This window comes from Scophthalmus maximus, chromosome 16 (genome assembly GCF_022379125.1).
Source record: "Scophthalmus maximus strain ysfricsl-2021 chromosome 16, ASM2237912v1, whole genome shotgun sequence".
Lineage (NCBI taxonomy): Eukaryota > Metazoa > Chordata > Actinopteri > Pleuronectiformes > Scophthalmidae > Scophthalmus > Scophthalmus maximus.
Genome location: NC_061530.1, coordinates 8,048,675 through 8,066,953, shown reverse-complemented (window position 1 = coordinate 8,066,953; position 18,279 = coordinate 8,048,675). Strand labels below are relative to the sequence as shown.

At 43.3% G+C, this 18,279-nt stretch overlaps 1 protein-coding gene across 4 annotated transcripts; it reads right to left on the bottom strand.

The window, feature by feature from the left end:
- Positions 1 to 690: 690 nt before the first annotated feature.
- Positions 691 to 17,102, bottom strand: frmpd2 (FERM and PDZ domain containing 2). 4 transcript variants are annotated; one of them, XM_035613770.2, is made up of 29 exons: positions 16,904 to 17,102; positions 14,613 to 14,734; positions 14,326 to 14,489; positions 13,834 to 13,899; positions 13,552 to 13,731; positions 13,368 to 13,443; positions 12,700 to 12,787; positions 12,197 to 12,419; positions 11,921 to 11,992; positions 11,098 to 11,272; positions 10,756 to 10,891; positions 10,499 to 10,637; positions 10,135 to 10,287; positions 9,858 to 10,043; positions 9,595 to 9,754; positions 9,311 to 9,488; positions 9,062 to 9,162; positions 8,259 to 8,339; positions 8,048 to 8,155; positions 7,444 to 7,560; positions 6,700 to 6,881; positions 6,334 to 6,432; positions 5,027 to 5,120; positions 4,695 to 4,780; positions 4,422 to 4,608; positions 2,586 to 2,800; positions 1,462 to 1,528; positions 1,127 to 1,332; positions 691 to 801 (listed from the first exon to the last, which is right to left on the bottom strand). In XM_035613770.2, the coding sequence occupies exons 2-28, from the start codon at positions 14,731 to 14,733 to the stop codon at positions 1,295 to 1,297; spliced, it is 3,492 nt and encodes a 1,163-aa protein (XP_035469663.1). In that variant the 5' UTR covers position 14,734; positions 16,904 to 17,102; the 3' UTR covers positions 691 to 801; positions 1,127 to 1,294. The 4 variants fall into 4 exon arrangements, with proteins under 4 accessions (XP_035469663.1, XP_035469665.1, XP_035469664.1 ...); XM_035613772.2 differs by having other exon boundaries at positions 1,493 to 1,528; XM_035613771.2 differs by having other exon boundaries at positions 6,721 to 6,881.
- Positions 17,103 to 18,279: the final 1,177 nt, after the last annotated feature.

Here is an 18,279-nt window from a genome sequence, read left to right as displayed (position 1 = left end):
AGACCGGGCTTTTAGTTGTCATCCGTGTTTTTGCTTTTCTGTGGAGGAATAGAATGAAATGCTATTAATTGAGAAAAGAGCACAGATGATTGCAAAACAGGAAGGACAAAGTGTTGGTACTTCCTAGAGCTATGCTGCCACCTCGTGGTGCAGATGATGAACAACGAGTAGAAATGGTCAGAGTTCAATTTTGGATAACTTTGATATTTTTTCCTTGATGAAAAGCTGCACGTGTCAGTTTACATCCACAGCTTAAATACTCTTAAAGAAAATGTTTCAGCAGCTGTCAGAATTACAAAATTCCAAATATTGTTGTTCTGGTTTTTTTTTTTCAAACTACAAATATTTGGCTCTGGCTTCCATCTTTTCTCTTTTCGGACCTGTGTAGGCTGATCAGTAAGCAAGTGATATAACTGTTCTCATTGCCCCTGCTAACTTGTAACGTTGGATGTGCTATGTTCGTAGTGTCAACTTGGTTGTCTGACTAAATGCTATGTTTTGTTTGGTATGTGAGACAGCGTGCACCTTGTGACGCGGGACAAGTCCGATGCAATTGGAGTTCGGTTTCAATTTATACTAATTTCCTACAAGAAATTAACACACAAATCAGTGAAGGAAAGAAAGAACACATCCTCTCTAAACCTGAGACGAAACAACGCCATTAAAGTGTCTCGTCATCAAGTCACTCACCTTGTTTTTATCCAGTTGTCCTCTTCACAAATCCATAAAGTTTCACGAGCCACTGTGGCCACACATTTGACCGCCGTGCTTTACTGATCCATGTCAGGTTCTTCAGTGTACCTGGAGAGAACAGACGAGACCAAACTTCCCTATTATTCTGAAGCTGCAAACGTGTGTGTGTGTGTGTTCATGCGTGTTTGTGGGTCTAATTGGTTAGGTAGAACGAAGCACTAACATGGGACAACATCTTATTCCCACTGAGGACTGTGTTGTTCTAAAACGGTTACGTATTTTCTCATAGTCCTATTAATAATATTCTTATTCTTAATGCGTGACTCCAGTGTTTTGTGAGTGCATCAGCATTAAACAGACTTTCCAGTGTCTCTGTAACAAAAGGTATGAAAATATACGACCAGACAACACTCTCACAGAGAATAAACCTCACCTCACGTCACATCAGGTCACATCAGGTCACATCAGGTGAACAGCGCTGACCTTTCCGCAGTGTCGGTGTCGATCGATGAGATCGGCGGACGGCGGAGCGCTCAGCCGATCTCATCGAGAGCGGCCTCGCCGGCCCACGTTGCCGCCAGTGACCTCGCTGTGGCGTCACTCATGTGCCAGTGAACTGATCGATGGAAGGAAGGGTCCCTGCGGAGAAGGGAAAAATAAAACTGGTGAATAAACAGGTGAAGGTGCCGCAGGGAGACAAGCAGGGATGTCTGTAATTGTCAGTGAGAGAGTGTGTGTGTGTGTGTGTGTGTGTGTGTGTGTGTGTACCGGGGGCAGGTCGATAGAGAGTCAGTCGCACCTCAGGTGGTGAGGTCTTGAACAGCCGCAACACTTTCTACAGGAAGAAAACACATTTTAGGAACATTTTCACACCAAGAAAATTACAAATATTCGGAGAATAACATGAAAACAAAAAAAAAAAACCCTACTCATGTTAGATAAGATCAGAGTAATTAAAGAAGCTCGGTGTAAGTTCAATCAGGAAGACTTTGTTCATCTCTCTCTCTCTCCAAGCCTTTTGTAATCAGACGACTGTGGGCGTTTCCCGGTAATCCAATCAAATTTCGCCACAATCTCAATCAACCAATCACGTCGTTCGCTGTCAAACCTTTCAACCTGTCCTCCTCTCCCCGGCCGTCACTTGTCATTTCGGGGACCCTCCTCCTCCCCGATTGCCTCCGGTCTCCAAATCCGGAGCCCACGCAAGCGTCTCCCTCAGATCCTCGGCGTCATCTACATCCCATCAACCACCATCGGGCTCTGCAGGTTCCCCTCGCCGGTGGATAATTGTTTAACCCAAATAAAAGGTTTGTTCACTAAACCTATTGTTGGGCTTTAATTAAGTTAATTCTAAACCTATACTACAATTACAAGACGTCACCCTTTCGCCTCAGCTCACCTCACACGACTCCGTCCCATCCCACCACACCACCGCGCAAACACAGACAGTTTCGGGGCCATTTCACGCTCGCCCAAAAACACAACGCACCTTTTGTTCGTTTTTTAACGACATCCCCCAGATCCCTGCACCGTAAACCCAAATTGGACAAAATTTTAACGGTTGCAAAATACAGTCTGCGCGTGATTTAACCGAGACCCTTTACAGCAGCTTCCAGAGCCCTAAAACCTGAAACATATCAAATCCTACATGTTTAACCTCAATAAAATGGAACCAATGTCTTTATATAGCTAATTATAGCCAATATTGTATTATATAGTATTCGTGTCAAATTAGAATTATTAATGTTTCATCGTGAATTTCAGTAGAGAATAAATCAAAGAAAAGAAAATTCTAAACTGGATTGTAAAGCAAACGACACCAATTGGATTATAGGGTTCATAGAATAGATACATATTAAAGAATAGAGTTGGAGGTAAAAATCTGTACATACTGGATAGGACAGCTCCCTGAGCCACTGTCCGTTGATGGCCAGCAGGACGTCTCCCTCCTGGATCCTGCCACTCTCCTCGGCCGGCTGGCCCGGGAAAAGATGCTTTATCCGCACCAGGCTGCCAAAGTCGCCAGTGGGCGGATCCAGCTCGCACATGAGGAAGCTGAAGCCCAGGCCTTTGGCACTCTTGGTCAGCGTCACCTCCTGTGTGTTGTCTGGGTAGGTGTGGAGTTGGAGGGAGGCGAATGAGACGATGACGAGGTGGAGATGCACGGAGGTCGCGAGATGAAGGAAATCGGAAACGGGAGTTGGACGAGGGGAATTGGAAGGGAAGGGAAGAGAAAGTATAAAGCCTATTATCTTTTTTCTTTGTCTTATTGAGCATTAAACAAAGAAAAACAACCGCAGCAAAAAATGAACTGTTTCGTCATTCAAACTTGAAAAGCGTTTCATCAAACAAATTCAGAATTGATATTTGGCGGATACTCTTGGACCTTGTCGCTTCCCACAGGAATTCTGAAAATCGCTGTACTGTTGTTTAGGTAGCAATTCACTAGCGCCACCTCCACCCTTGCTTCCACTTGTATCGGTTGAGGTTTTTGTATATGAAGATAATATCACAACTCCCCTAATCCTGGTTTCATTCTTTTGCAACAGTTTTCCTCATAATTTTGAATCAGAAGTTTTACTTTGGTCAACTCCCAATGTGTTAAATCATCGTCTTCTGCCGACAAAATAATACATACGTCATGATGGGAAATAAAAGCTTTTCACGTGACGATAAAGAAAAAAAAAAACTATTTGATCGCATCACTTGCATGTCCTCTTCAGGCTTCTGTGGAGGTGATGGCGCAAACTCCATTTCACGACATCAACTTAAAATCGCATTCAAATAGAACATTTCACACAAGAATACACATAGGAAACATAATGGTAGATAAAAATGAGCGACCATTGCAGGAGGGGACATTTTGGAACATTTTAGATGTCGAGGCAAACTGGCTGTTTTTTTTGCGTGATCCGCTGTGTGTGGGTTTCAGCCGGGAGGACAGAGGAGAGATGTGGGCCGCCAGATATAAAAGGACGGGCTGAAGGATAAGGGAGGCCAGAGGGATAAGACGGAAGGTCAGTGTCGGTTAGGAAGATCAGGATGAAGGGGAGGAAGTGTGTCAAAGTTCATCTTGAAAGCAGTCAGATGAGCACGGCCGCCTGCTCGGCTATTAAAGCACAAACCAGCTTAGAGTCGACGAGCCCTCTCACGAACGCTCTCTGTGAGTGAGGTTTGTGGCTATGCTACGCTGTTGTCAACCAGCACAGCGGGAAAAAAAGGACAGACGAAATCAGTGGATCAGCAGTATCGCCGTCGAGAAAATGAAATTAGGTTGTATGTAGGCTGTGTCAAGGAAAGAGTTTTGATTTAAATTGTGCTCAATTTTGACGATTTTCAAACTTTTAGACGAGTCAACTAGTCTGTATTTCCATCTAATCCAACAAGGACATTTTCTTGTAGTGTCATAACCCTCTGTCTCTCTGAGGTAGCTGCAGATTCCATCCATTAAGGGGAAGGGGAACAAATTCCAGTTCAGTGATTTTGAAGTGGGGTCGTATGAGTTACTTGTGCATAGCTGATATGTTACCTAATGCGTATGGTGATCAGCGATGTCATTTCACGGCGTTTGGAGGAGAAGTGGAGGAAGCGTAAGTCTGAGTCCCACTGTTGCATAACTAACTCATACAACCCCACTTCAAAATCACTGAACCATCCCTTTAAGGCAGTGATATGTAATTTTTTTTCTCATTGGTTAAAATTCCATAGGTCTGGCGGAGGAGTCCTACTGTCAGTGATGAAGCTGTAGTCCCTGGGCCAGTCACCGATCGTGCTTGGGGGGGCGCCCATGGACGAGCAGCTCTCGAGTCTCGGCCGGCCGGTGGCTGGACTGAGGCTGGGGCTGGTCACGCTGCTGCTGCTGAGGGAAACCCCTGGCAGGTTCATCAGATCCTTCTCCACAACCATGGTTACCACCTGGAAGAGGAGGAGGAGATTATCATCAACGACAACACTTGCCCTCACTTGAAATGAATATACTCATGGGGTCTCTAATAGGTTACCTCTCCAGTTCTACTCAGACACTCCACAGCCTGCTGGTAGGTGAAGTCCTGGAAACGAATTCCATCCACCTCCAACAGTCTGTCCCCTGTAACAGAAAACGACGAGGATGTCTATTTCTCTCTGTACTTCTTTTAGTTCTTTATTACGTGCTCCTCGGCTTAGATCCTCGCGTTGCGTTCCATGTTTTAGTAATAGTAATAGTAATATCATTCATTCGGATTTGTCCACCTGAGCATCAATCAAACGCATCGTTACCAAAATGATTTTTTTCCCTCACCAGTACATGTGGGCCTTTGGTATTGTTTGATTGGATGTCGAAGAGCCGCCATACCTGTATGTACACGTCCGTCTCTCTCAGCAGCCCCTCCGGCGACAAGGCTCTTGATGTAGATTCCTCCATTAGGATGGGATGTGTCGAAGCCACCCTGCACAATCAGTGACAAGACGCTTTTAGTTGATTCACAAAGACATTTAACCGGAGCGATCTCCTTTCTAAAAATTTAAAATTGAATATATTTTGCATGGTGGTGAGTCATTGCACATTTTGCTTGGGAATCATCACAACAATTGTCCTCCACCAATATATATGGACCAACCTCGCTCTCTCTCTCTCTCTCTAATGTTGTCAGACCTTAGATGTTAATCAGATTGAGAGGAACAGACTTTCTGACCCACTGCTGACGATGAGTTGTCGTAATAATAATCGTCCTTCCTGATTGTTCAATCCTAATGTTTTTAATCTAATTGTTACATCGTAATCACATTAATCAGATGTTCACAAGGTTTTACATACTAACTGAAAAGCAGGCGGCACACCGGTGCTGAGGTCAGCATGTTCTCCCCATGTCGTACTGCGGGGTTAAGTTTAGGTTAACCGGAGACTCTAAATTGTACAGATGTACAGTATATGTGAGCATGGAGAGTTGTTTGTCTGTGTATGTTGGGCCTGTGATGGGCTGGCAACCTGTCCGGGCTGTACCCTGCCTCTCGCCCAACATCTGCTGGGATTGGCTTGATATTTTAGGGGTCTCGGGCATGGGCGTGGCAAAATAACTTACTTTATACCTTACCACATTACCCCTTGCTTTACATTTGATGTAGATAAATTGAATTTGGCAGGCATGTGTATCACATCAAGACCTACAAAAAAATAAAAGGTCGCCATTACCTCCGACCAACAGGGAGTCGAACATTTCAATTTTAGTGTGCGAACTGGACATTTTCGCTCATCATACTTCAACGAACTCTTCTGACAGACTTCGCACCAGCAACTTCAAATTTGGTGTGGTGAACATCTCAAGACTAATGGGATCGAACGATACTCAAAGCTTGTTATCATTATTTCCTTCAAAGCTGTCTGGATCATGGGACACAGACAGTAAAATTCAATTTCATCCACAAAGGTTTTTTCACCATAAAACTCAACCATTGACAACATTAACAGTTATGCTTCTTCATGTTATGCAACCACTGAACTGCAGTTTGTGCCAACTTTCCTTCTGCCACCATTTTGAATGTACTCAACATCAGCAATCAAATATCCAAAACGCAGCGACAGTTGCTACTCACAACTGACACAACTGACCGACTACCATCCGCCACAGTGTCACAGGAATTGGAAATAATTCATGAACTCACAGAGATGCTAATGCCGAGACTTCCTGCTATCTTCCTGAGCTCCACGGTGATCTCCTCCGGCCTCTCGCAGTTTAGAGAGGGAGACGGAGAGCAGCCGTCCTGAAACCGACACAGACAGAAACAGCAGTGAGTTCACTGCCCTGTTGTTCAAGATTACCACAGTAAAGTACATTTGTATGGGTTGTTTGGGTTAACTAGTTTTTATTGCTAGGACTTACTGGAGGTACAGTGGGGTTTTTTGCACTGTTGCAATTAAGTCTTACCTACCGTATGGGGTCTGAAAGGTTATCGATCTCTTACGTAGTTGAAATAATTATAAATAAACTTAGTTTCATAAAGACACCTGAACCATCTCCATGATTCTACCTGGGCACCGAGGACTCGTACTTCACAAGGGACGTGCAGCCTATTCCCGGTCTTTGGCGTCGTCATGACTGACACGACCTCATCCAGGCTGTTGTCTTCCGATCGACCATCCGTCAGCAGTGTGGTCTGGGACTCGTAATTTCTCAACACAGGAGGGCGCACACTGTTAGGACTGAGAGAGACTGGAGACAAGAACATAACCAAATAGATTAAGCAGCGACCTAAAACCAAACCGGAACACTGGGGGAAATAGCTATGTGTCCCACATACATTTTTGAGCACGCTACAAAACCCTGCATGCAAATCAGTGAAATTTGGAGTTTCTGGTTTGACGGACAGGGCCAGGCTAGCTGTCTTTGAAAGTCTGAGAATTCGTATTTATTGATACTGAAATATATAGGGAAATAATAATTAAAAAAAAATCTGTGTTAACACTTGGAGTTTAAGGGACCCAGTTTGTATGATGAAGGTGGGATTTGTCTATGACTGACATTTAAAACAGTCCACCCAGGGACACATGCAAGTTCAGAAAAAAGGCAGAGGTCGCCTCAAGGAAAAGGAGTGAACAAAGATCTAATATTAACATTTCATTAATAAAAAGCAGGTGCGCCAATAGAATAGGCTAATTACTGAATCACCTTTATTATACACACAAACCAAAGAAGGGTAAAGGTCAAAGCCACACCATCATTACACACACACACACACACACACACACACACACACACAGTTAGACAGAGGCACCTTTTGACTGTGAGATAATGAGCTGCACCTCCTCGGGGCTGCTCTGCATGACCTCTGCTGCCTCGCTGAAGGTGACGCCTTCCAGACTGATGTGGTTCAGAGAGATGAGACGACCACCTGAGGGCAAAGGTCACTGGGAAATGTTGCTGGTGTCCAGTTACAGTGGAGATGTGAAGCCCCCACCACACACTTCTAAAGCTCACCGTGACCCCAAAGGCCCGCACCTCCCACAGCCTCTCTGACCTCATTTGCGCTTTCCTGCTACTCTGCTATTCTCTTAAAACAGAGGGAGATGCCGAATGAATTCAAAACAAGAACATTTAGCTCTCACCACATAAGTCGCGGTATGTGAGGAGTTTAAATTGAAATAACCATTTGAACCATTTGAAAAAGTGAGACCTACATTATAATACCGACAAAATAATTTAAAAAACATAAATGTCGGTATTGGAAAGAGCATTTTTAAAAGATGGAAATCAAAAAGGAACTGCTATATTTTCTAGATCAATGAGGGCAATGCTTTACTTTTCTAAGGTGAATGCTTTCCCTACAGACAGTCTAAAGCAGAACTTCAAAAAGGAAAACGATCCACAAAAAGACTTGCCTGGTCTGACGCGTCCATCCTTATCTGCTGGTCCACCAGGAACAATAGAGGCAACAAAGATGCCCAAATCATAACACCCCACAGTGTCCTCCCCCACTATCACTATACCTAGACGGGCACAAAGCACAGATGTGTCAAAAAGAGGACTTTTTTTCCCCAAAAAAATAAACTGCAAATAAACAGTTACCATCAAGGAGTGCGATTGGCTTACCAAGGCCAAGCTTTGGGTCTTTCTTCAAGGAAACACATAAAACTTCTCTCTCAGATGACGTTCCCCGTTTATTCAGGTTTCCTGTGAAAATGAAGGAACACAAGTCAATCCCCAAAAGAATTAAGTACTAGATTTGTTTGAATGACTTTAAGATCAAGCAAAGCTTCAGGCAAGCCTGGGTGAACAGCCGCGTTTCATGAAGCTAATGCTATATCAACAGAGACTTGCTGAAATATCAGACTCAGCGTGAGCTCTGGTGTTTTGTCGTAGAGACAACGGCTCTTCTGTCTGTGACAGAAGCTCAAAGGACCTCAGTTCTTATCTTGGCGGACCTGTCAGCAGTCTCCGACACGTTGAAACACCACATCCCAACATATCCGTACTCTCTGATATGGGCATCTTGGGCATAACACATTGTTGGTTGGAATCCTACCTCACTGAGCGTCCTTTTAATTTGTCATGGCGAGGATAACAGTCAATCGGGCCGTTCCTGAATCAGTTTAACACTCAACGCTCGGTAGAGGCGATGGTTATCTCTCGCTTCCACTACAATGCCCTTCAAGGGGGGTCTCTCTTCATTCAAAGTAAAAACTTCACAGATAGTCAACATTGCCACTCCACTTCTGGTCTTTGATCAGTCAAAAAGGGCACATCTCAGTCTACTTCCCTAGCACCTCTACCACTCTTACATACCTAACTCACACTAATTGTGCACTCCTTTAACTGATCCCCTTGCACAATTTGTCGTGTACTCGTGGGTAATCAGTTAAAGAGGGCGAGTAGATTGCTTGGTTATTCTGTACCTCTAGTTGCTGGGGAACCAGAGGGGGCCTCAGATCCACTCCTCTGAGATAATGCTGGTGAACGCATTCCAATGCTGCTGGGCTGACTGCTGGAGCAGGTACTGCAGAAGAGACGCAGAGAGAGGAAAACTGAGAAAACAACCTTCAGCCACTTTGAAATAGCTTTCAGAGAGTCACAAGGTCTGGAGCAAATAGTTCCTATAATTTCTGTAAATATTCATGTTCACAGTGAAGAGCCACACAGTGAACCTCTGCTCATTGAGGCTCTGGCGCTGCTGTTTGATGCGGGACTCGATCCTGGCTGTGACGTCATCACACAGCTTGGTGAGGGACTCGTCCTGAGGCGTGGTCAGACCACTCTCATCCTGTGGTGTCTCTGAGCATGAGTAGGACTTGAGCCGACTGCTCTGAGCACGACACACCGCCTCTGGAGGTGAAAGTGAAAAAAAGGTGGAGTCGTGAGTAGATGGAAGTCGGTTTGGAGGGTTTGTCTTTTCATGCATGTTCCCTCTACGTTGAGTTGAGCGACTGACCTGAGATCAGGCTGTGGCTGAGCTGGCGAGAGTTCATCTCATTGTTGAACTTGTGCTGGGCGGAGCACAGGTTACACAGATACGTGGCTATCTTCGACCTTTCGGTGATGAAGGTGTACTTCTTCTTGCTGCCACGGCTCTCTACTACAAATTTACGCCTCTGCAGGAGCAGGTAGAAATCGGGGGGTTTTTGAAATTCAAAAGGTATTTGAATTTCATTCATAAACCGCAATCGAATTACAAAACATCATCATTCCACTCACATTCGAGGAAATGGTTGCGGTCTCCCTCCAGTAGAAAGTCTGACTGGTGGATCTGCAGCCATCTTTGACTTCATAGACGATGACACCTTTGGCACAAACCCCAAGGATAATCTCTCCTTCTAAAGGCTTTCTTTCACGCGTCACGCGGTGGAACAACACACCGTATTCAGGCAACTGCTGACACACCTAAGGGGACAAATAGAAAGTGGCTACTATACTTTGTATAATATTAATGGTGACACATGATTTTTAATTTCAAATTTGACTATATTGTTACTTTGAGGAACTCGAGCTCTGATTCGTCGGCCAGCATCTGAGCGTTGTTGGTGTGAAGTCGCAGCAGCTCCTCCTTAATGTAAGGCAAGGCACGTTTCTCCATCACACTCTTGGGGACATACTGGTCAGGGCGGTAGTAGTTCCTACCATACACCTAAACACAGCAAATGGAAAATTTGTTTTGGGAGAGAAGGCAATTCACTCACATAGAGAGGGTGATGGAGGAGTTTAATGGAAATATAGGATTCTGTGTTGGTGGGTCTTGACCCATACTTCTGAGTAAACAGCTGGATAATGGAAGTGCAGCACTACATTGCTGGAGGGCCCCTATAGCAGCTCCTGAGAAAACAGTTGTCTAGACTGACCTCAGGCATGCAGTCTCCATACTCCGTCTGCAGGGCCAGAGCCCCCAGGTACAGAGCAGTCTCCTCATGGCAGGACAGCCTGTCGTCCAAAAGGTCTTTCCTGAGCTGGAGGTAAAACTGGTGACGGGTCTGTTTGTGCCTGACGGAGAAAATCGCGCACATTTGAAGAGTTTTTGACGCAACTAGACACATTTTGTAATTACTTTTGTTTCTGGTGATAACACGAGACAAGAAATTAAGAGAGGAATGATACTTACAAAAGGAGAGATATGTCACTGACAAAGAATTTGACCCTGAAGTAAAGAACAAGGGTGGTTGTAGGCACTTTCTTCCAGCTATCTGGAGCAACTTTTGAAATCTTCGTGTCATTTTCCACAAAGAAAAATTCATTATCTGAAAAGCAAAGGGATACGTCTGAGTGGCCACATCATGTGAAATAATGCCGTATGACCAACAGTGTTAAATCCGCCACACAAACTCCACCACACCAGTAAGTCAAGCAGACAGTCAGATGCTGTATGCAGCCAGTCATTCACTCAGCGTGTCAGCCACCAGTTCATTCACTGACTCATCGTTCTTGCATTCAACTGCTGTTTTACCATCAATGTAAGCAAGGCCAAAGTAGAAATGTTCCATCAGGTTGGAGTGAGCCACAATCATGTCAAAGACGTCTCCCCCTCGGGATTTCACCTCACACTTGACCAGGATGCTCCGACCATTTGGCATCACCACACTCAGCTCTCTCTGGGTGGTTGGAGATTTCCCTTTCTTTGACTGTCAAAAAGAGGGCGCACATTGTGAAGAAGGAATTTCTGGTACATTATTTTTGCAACTCGACGGGAGGGACCTTTGATACTAAGTCTGCATAAAATGGAAGAAGCAACTGTTTCTGTTTAATAGGATTGATAACCCTAACCACATTTGAATTTCTTGCAATTTTAGGGGTTTTTTTTCAGTGCGGTTTCGTACTTTAGTGGTATAGGACAGGCCTCATCTCAAGCAGGTTGTACAGCAGATGATTCACAAACACTGACTGTATGTCTCACAGAAACCCAGAATAAATTAGGAACATCATCTGAGAGAGAAGTTCTATATTTCCTTTAAGAAAGACCCAAAACTTGGCCTTGGTAAGCCAATCGCACTCTATGATGGTGACTGAAGAAATGCTCTTTTTTATTTGAAACACCCTTGACTGAAACAGTCAACTTCCTATATCCGAATGGATGTACACACCATTAGCTTGAGTGTAATGGGAACAACTTGTTATCAAAGAAAATTGCTGTATTCCATATTTACAAAGACTTAGTGAAATGTCGGTTTTCCAAGCACATTTTAATTTTAAGTCAGATGTCAATTACTGTAAACCCCACCAAAAATTTGTCATGACAGAATTTAGTTCCTCCTTTTATTTTAAGAACGCACCACAATGGATCCAGGCAGCTCCAAGACAACAAGCGGCTCATCTATTATTCTAATAAACTCAGGGCCCAAGTCCTGAAACGGAAAAAGAAAAAGGACAGAGAAAAGTAAATCAGTTGTCATCCGATCTTGACAACAGAACCGGTCATAAACACAAATAAAACCTAAATGACATGTAAATGACATGATGTGGGCCTATAAAATGGTTGGCAGCTCAACCCCCATTCATAGCATATTGAATTAGGTTACACAATATACTGTAATAAATAGGCGTCTCACCTTGGCTTTCTTGTCATTCAGACTCATTGTCGACTCAAACGGTGTGAGGGGTCTTAAGTTGGCGTGTCGATTACCGTCCATGTACGGACTGCAGGGGCCGCGGTTCAGCTGCTGCCAGCTGCCGTAGCTCTCTCTGTGTCGACCTCCCGAGGGGATCCTGGGGAAAACCAGTTTTCCATTCTCAGTCTGACGAGAGTGTGACCTGTCACTCATGAAACGATGGCTTGAAACCAGAGCATATTTCATTCCCGTTAGTCGTTTGCAGGGCTTGTCTTCCCAACACATCTGTCTCCTTTTCCACACTATTCTCACCAATTTTAAGTAGAATTATGCAAATTCAACTGGAATTTAGTTTTACTGTCAAATAAACATAACATGATTATACAGTGTTATTTGTACTGTGATTCAATCCTACAAATATCTTTATGACAATGTATTATTTATGATAAAAACATGCCTATTTTTAGGCTTGTAAGAAATATGTCTGGACACAGACTTCTCACCCTATGGACTCAGATGGATAAGATGCTCCTGAGAAGGTTCTAGAAACATTCTTCTTCAGCGCCCATGATGAGTTATTAAAAGAGCCCCCTGGAAAACAAATCGGTACTTAAAACTTATGCCCACATTCTAATTTACACTTAATCTCTCCTTCTTGCTGAGAGTTAGGTGAGAGGGTTGGTGGACATTTGCATGTTTGTATGTTAAACATGAAGCTACAGCCAGACGTTGGTTTAGTTTAGCTTAGCAAAAAGTGTAAAGTAATCTAAAGCTCACTAATTAACAGGTAATATCAAATTTTTTAATAAAAACTCTGCAATAAGAGACATGTGGGGTTTGTTCCAGACTCTTTCTTGGCCCTGGAGCAATTATGTTTTTGTACTTCTTTTGATAAATGGATTTTTTTTTTTAAATACATAACATGTTAGTGAGCTTTAAAGCTGCTAGGAGGGGATTTTGTTTGGACAAAGCCATATATGCCCCCTGCTTTATGCTAAGCTAACCAGCTGCTGGGTGGTAGCTTCATATTTTGTGTACAGACAAGAGAGTGGTATTAAACTCATCATCCAACTCACGAAGTTAGACGATAAGATACAGTTAGTATACGTATTTGAAAAAAAAATTAAAATTATTGCCCCAGGTCGGTAAAAAACAGGGATCCATTTCTTACTGTGCAATCTGTCCCTGACCATTTGACTGCGGTCCGTTAGCTGGGATCCATTTGCCGCCATGGACACATGATCAACCTGCAACGGCATCATTGTCCAGCTCAAGCAGAAGGTAGGTTCTATCAGTTACACATCAGTGAAGTGAATCAAATCAAAACTACCGCCTCCCGTTCGGCGCACACTCACCGAGTCCGTGTAGACATCTTCGACAAGCTGTCGGATGAGGCGTTCGGCGGGAGGCAGCATGGCAGCCTTGTGGTGCAGCTCACAGGCCTCCAGCACCGTCAGGAGGTCACTCCTCCGCACCACCATGTCCTCACACATACTAAGCAGCAAACCCTCCAGCCTCGCACTCAGCTGGACCGGCTGCAGGGGGAAAAACGCGTGTCAGGAATATAGATGAGGCACAGTGATACGCAAGAATGCATTGGAGCATGAGATAGAAGTAAGTAAGAGTGAGGACAGTACCCTGTTATGAGGTAGATGATAATCAACGCACCAATAAAGAGTCATCCCAAGAGAGTACACAACCATCTGATAGAAGGCAGAACAAGCAAATGATTACGACACTTATCCCTGCTCACACAGCAACATTTTGTCTGAAGACCTTTTTGGGGACTATGGAGCTTTTGTATGGGCCCAACGACAGCATTTTAATTCAATGTCAAGGGTACGCACACACACACAAACTTTGGATTTATTAGAACACATAGGTAATAACATGTGACGCCATGGATCTGATTTCTTCTCATTGCACGATGGTCTACATCAGTGGTTCTCAACTCTTATTTTTTTTACTGGTGTCCTCTTAGAAAAAAAATCTCTATATCATTTATATCCTATCCCCATCTTTAGTAACCCAGGAGTCAGGTTTAGTTCTAAACCTGGGGGACACAATCAGGGTCTACAAATATTTTGTATAAGATGTCCACAAAACCATCATTCTAGTACTTTTCCAACCTTTTCTGCCGGAGTCCTGGTGGAGGCAGCGTGAGACTGCTGGGCCTCGGGAGCCGTGAAGGAGGCCACATCTTCGTACGGTGCACAGCTCTTGAAGGCCAGACTCCCATTGGCTGACAGTAGCACCGAGCCTGGGCTTAGCACACTGCACATGTTGCCTGACCCTGCGCAGAGAGCAGAACAGAAACTGCTGACATTTACAACTCAAGATTTTTTTTGACCTTTGCTCATGCTGAATAGGGTTGCACATTGTGTAAAAAAAACAAGGAAATTGCAGCATCGATTACCTTTTTTGGAGATGTCCAGCAGGGCCTCAGTGGTGGCGAGCAGCAGACACCAGACCTCGTCCTCGTCCAGCGGTGAACCCCGGGCCTCCAACACTTCTGCCAGGGTCACGAACGTACCCATCCTGACAGGACACACGCACGCAAGAGATTATGATCTAAATAATTCTTCTTCAAAACAACAATATTTGCTTTGAGGGTACAACACAAGTTATGTGTGTGTAACTATATATGCATTTAAAGGTGAGGGTGAGGGTTGACAGCAAGAGTGCCCTGTTGGACTAGAATCCCTCTGACATGTACGTCAGCCACAGTGGACCTTTAGAGGTCAGAAGTTAGAGGTCAGCGTTTCAGACAGACATGCTTAGGGGTTTAGTGGACTTAGATCTAATTGGAAACAAATCCTACACTTCTGCTTACAGTTGTCATATATAACTATATATCTATTATCATCTAATTTCACATGAAGAACACGCGCAGTGCAAAAGTCTGATCGCTTTAGTGGGGCTTTCATTCTATTTCACCTGATTACTGACTGTACCACTCCGAGAAGCTGCAGTTTTAGCTTTCAACACACAATATATTAGTACAGTATTTGTTTTGTCTGTTTGTATAGTTGTATTCATTTTTTTAGATTCTATACACTGTATAAACTTGCACCAACTGATAAGTCAGTTCAACTGAGTCCAATGTTGAGCACTTTTAAAGCACTCATGCTCTGACATGCTGAATTACCTTGAGAAGATTACAGTAATTGACAATATCCTGTGCGCCGATGACAACACATCATCAGATCATGTGTAACTACATAGTGTAATAGGCCTCTGTTTGGCACCAAGAGGCAGGGACACTTAGATATGGAAGCAGTGGAAGATGGGTCATTACCCGGCCTTTAAAAGGCAAAAAGCCAGCATTTACATTTCATACTGCCCAGCGTCATTGATGCTGACTGTGAGATTGTAAATGAAGTTTTAAAGGGGCCCTGTGTGAGTTTTTCTGCTATTGACATTATCAATGTTGGCATCAACAGCTGTCTACAAACCAACCACAAAATCTTGCATCAAGTATTTTTACTTTATGTAAGAAAGTAAAAAAAACAAACAGTGAAGAGCCGCCTCCAGCAGTGGAAAGAATTAACAAGGTGTGCTGACTTATAGTAAGTTTTTCATTAGGATTTTTGATGGTGCACAGAATAATTGTAATCAGCGTGACCTCACCTATCGTCGCTCTACACATTTGAGGGGAATGTGTTTAGATTGCATGCAAATGACATGGAATGACACGCTTTATGGAACTAAACTGTAAGAAAACCAATCCGAGGTAACTCTTCCAGAATGGCGGATGGAAGATGGTGGATAAAAGTGTGGACTTTTTTACGGCATGAGGTCATTTAAGTTCAAAGTATTAATTTGCTACAGCTAACAACCCTGGTGGCATTTGATATAAAAACAACATCTAAATCTGATAAATAACCAGAATATAGAACATATTTTAGGGACAGATTTTTTCCAGATGTTGGCGTGGTAGTCTTCAGGAGGTATTCCACCATAATCATCTTATTCCTTCTCTTATTAGAGAATTAGAGGAAAACAATGGGACATATTGCTGGTGGTTTATTGTTTCCCCCCTTTATGTTTTTACTTCTTTGACTCACTTGATTCTATTTGAACTTCATCGAATGTGCTGCTGTTGGTGTCTCCGCTGCACACTGGTGACAGTGCTTTGCTTTCATTCTGACACAGCAACAGTAATGACGTAACTGACAGACACCAGAAAACAGCAATTTGGTATATTGCCAAATAACCCTGCTCTGTTAATCACGTTATGTGTACTCTGATACAACTGAACCACGACAACGTCCGGTGAGGTGTCTGCACGGTGGCTACAACAGTTCGCATTAGTGTTTGTGATCACATATGAAATACAAATGTTATGTTATACCATAAAACATAAAAGTTGGCAATATTGATGTCAAATGAAAACTAACTGGGAAAAGAATGCTAGTTAAACCAACTTAAATTTAAGTTAAGTTTGAACCTTTGTTCGGCGTCACCTTGTCCTGCAAACTGACCACCCGGTGCTGGGGTTGATTCCAGAGAGAAATTGAGTTGTTACAGCAACGCAAATAAAAAAGAAGAGCCAGGAAAAGCATGCTGACCATTGGTAATATGTGATGGTTAAATCAGTGGAGTCAGCGCTAAGTCTGGAAATTAATGATAATAGTATAGTAATGGTAAAATTCAGGCTTAAAACAATATCATTTGTTTTGTTTTTTAACACATTTTGTGGCCTACCTTATTTCATCTGGTACCTCGAGAGATTCTTCTTAAGTTCCTTCAGACATCCGCCACTCTAATCCTTCCTCTTCTGCATCACCTGCTGCCATTCCCGCCACCTCTCCCTGGTCCGAGTGCGTCTGTCCGTCATCGCAGCTTGTCACACATAACAGAACAATCAACTCTACAGAAAGGACATATCAGCTCCATAACATTATTTCCTCTGTGCAACCAACAAATGACGTGTTGCTTCTGCGCTTTCCGTCATTTTCAGCTATTATTAGACCGGGGGAACATAAGAACATAATTGGATTTGCAGGGCAAGCTAATGGCAGATGGGGCAGCAGAGGACCAATCCACTGTAGGCGGCACCGTGTTAATCTGATGTTTCAGCAGTAATTGTCCCACTTTCTTTTAGTGCCTTACATTGATTAACACACAGCTGACTGACTCAATTTCATACAACATGCTACATACTAATATAATTTCTGCCAACTTCAGAAGTGGAAAAGTATGTCAACCCTGACTGAATTAACGTAAGAACAACCACAATGCAAATTTGACGGACAACCCGCTTTTTTTGTTTGTTGTTGTTGCTGTTTTACTGCAAAGTATCTGCCATTTTATTGCAATGAAATTTGTTTTCCTCCACGTACTAATGGCTGCAAGACTTACCCACCAGTTGGTCCTCAACTGCAACATCAAGCGAGGCCCAGTAACTTAGTCTGGATTTACACGTCTGTCCTGCGCAGCCCGGAAATAAGTGTCCCACTGACCTGTGCAGGAACATCCCAAGGTGATGGCTGCATGTGCCGCCAACATAAAACATGCTAACTCTATGGCTGTCAGGTAAATGTAGAAATGTATAACTACTATACATGTAGGCCTACAGGGCTCAAGTAAATGCGTTCCACCAACATGAAAACTAAATTATTTAAACCCTCATACTCACACAGAGTTAAAAAGCACTGAGCCACCAGGCCGCCTGGTGGCACTGGGAGAATTAGGCTACTTTTCAAAAAGTATTTATTTGTTCATTCTAAATCGGTTTCAACTTTCTAACTGCACGCCTGTCATTTTAGACGGCATTTGCTTTCGATAGTTGTACCTAATAAAATGGTAAATAAAACATGGCACCAGTATTTTTGCTAAATTTTTATCTTTAATGCTGTATTAGCCAAACTATAAATTGTTCAGAATAATAATAACGATCATAATAATTTTATTTATATAGCACCTAGTAGCTTCACAAAGTGCTTTCACAAAAACATACAAATCACAGACAATTAAAATCAGCATTCCAACAATATTACGGTTTTCAGGTGTATAAAAAAATATGTAAAAAGACAATATGAAAAGACTGTATGCATATGTAGTGTGAATGGCCATTTTGA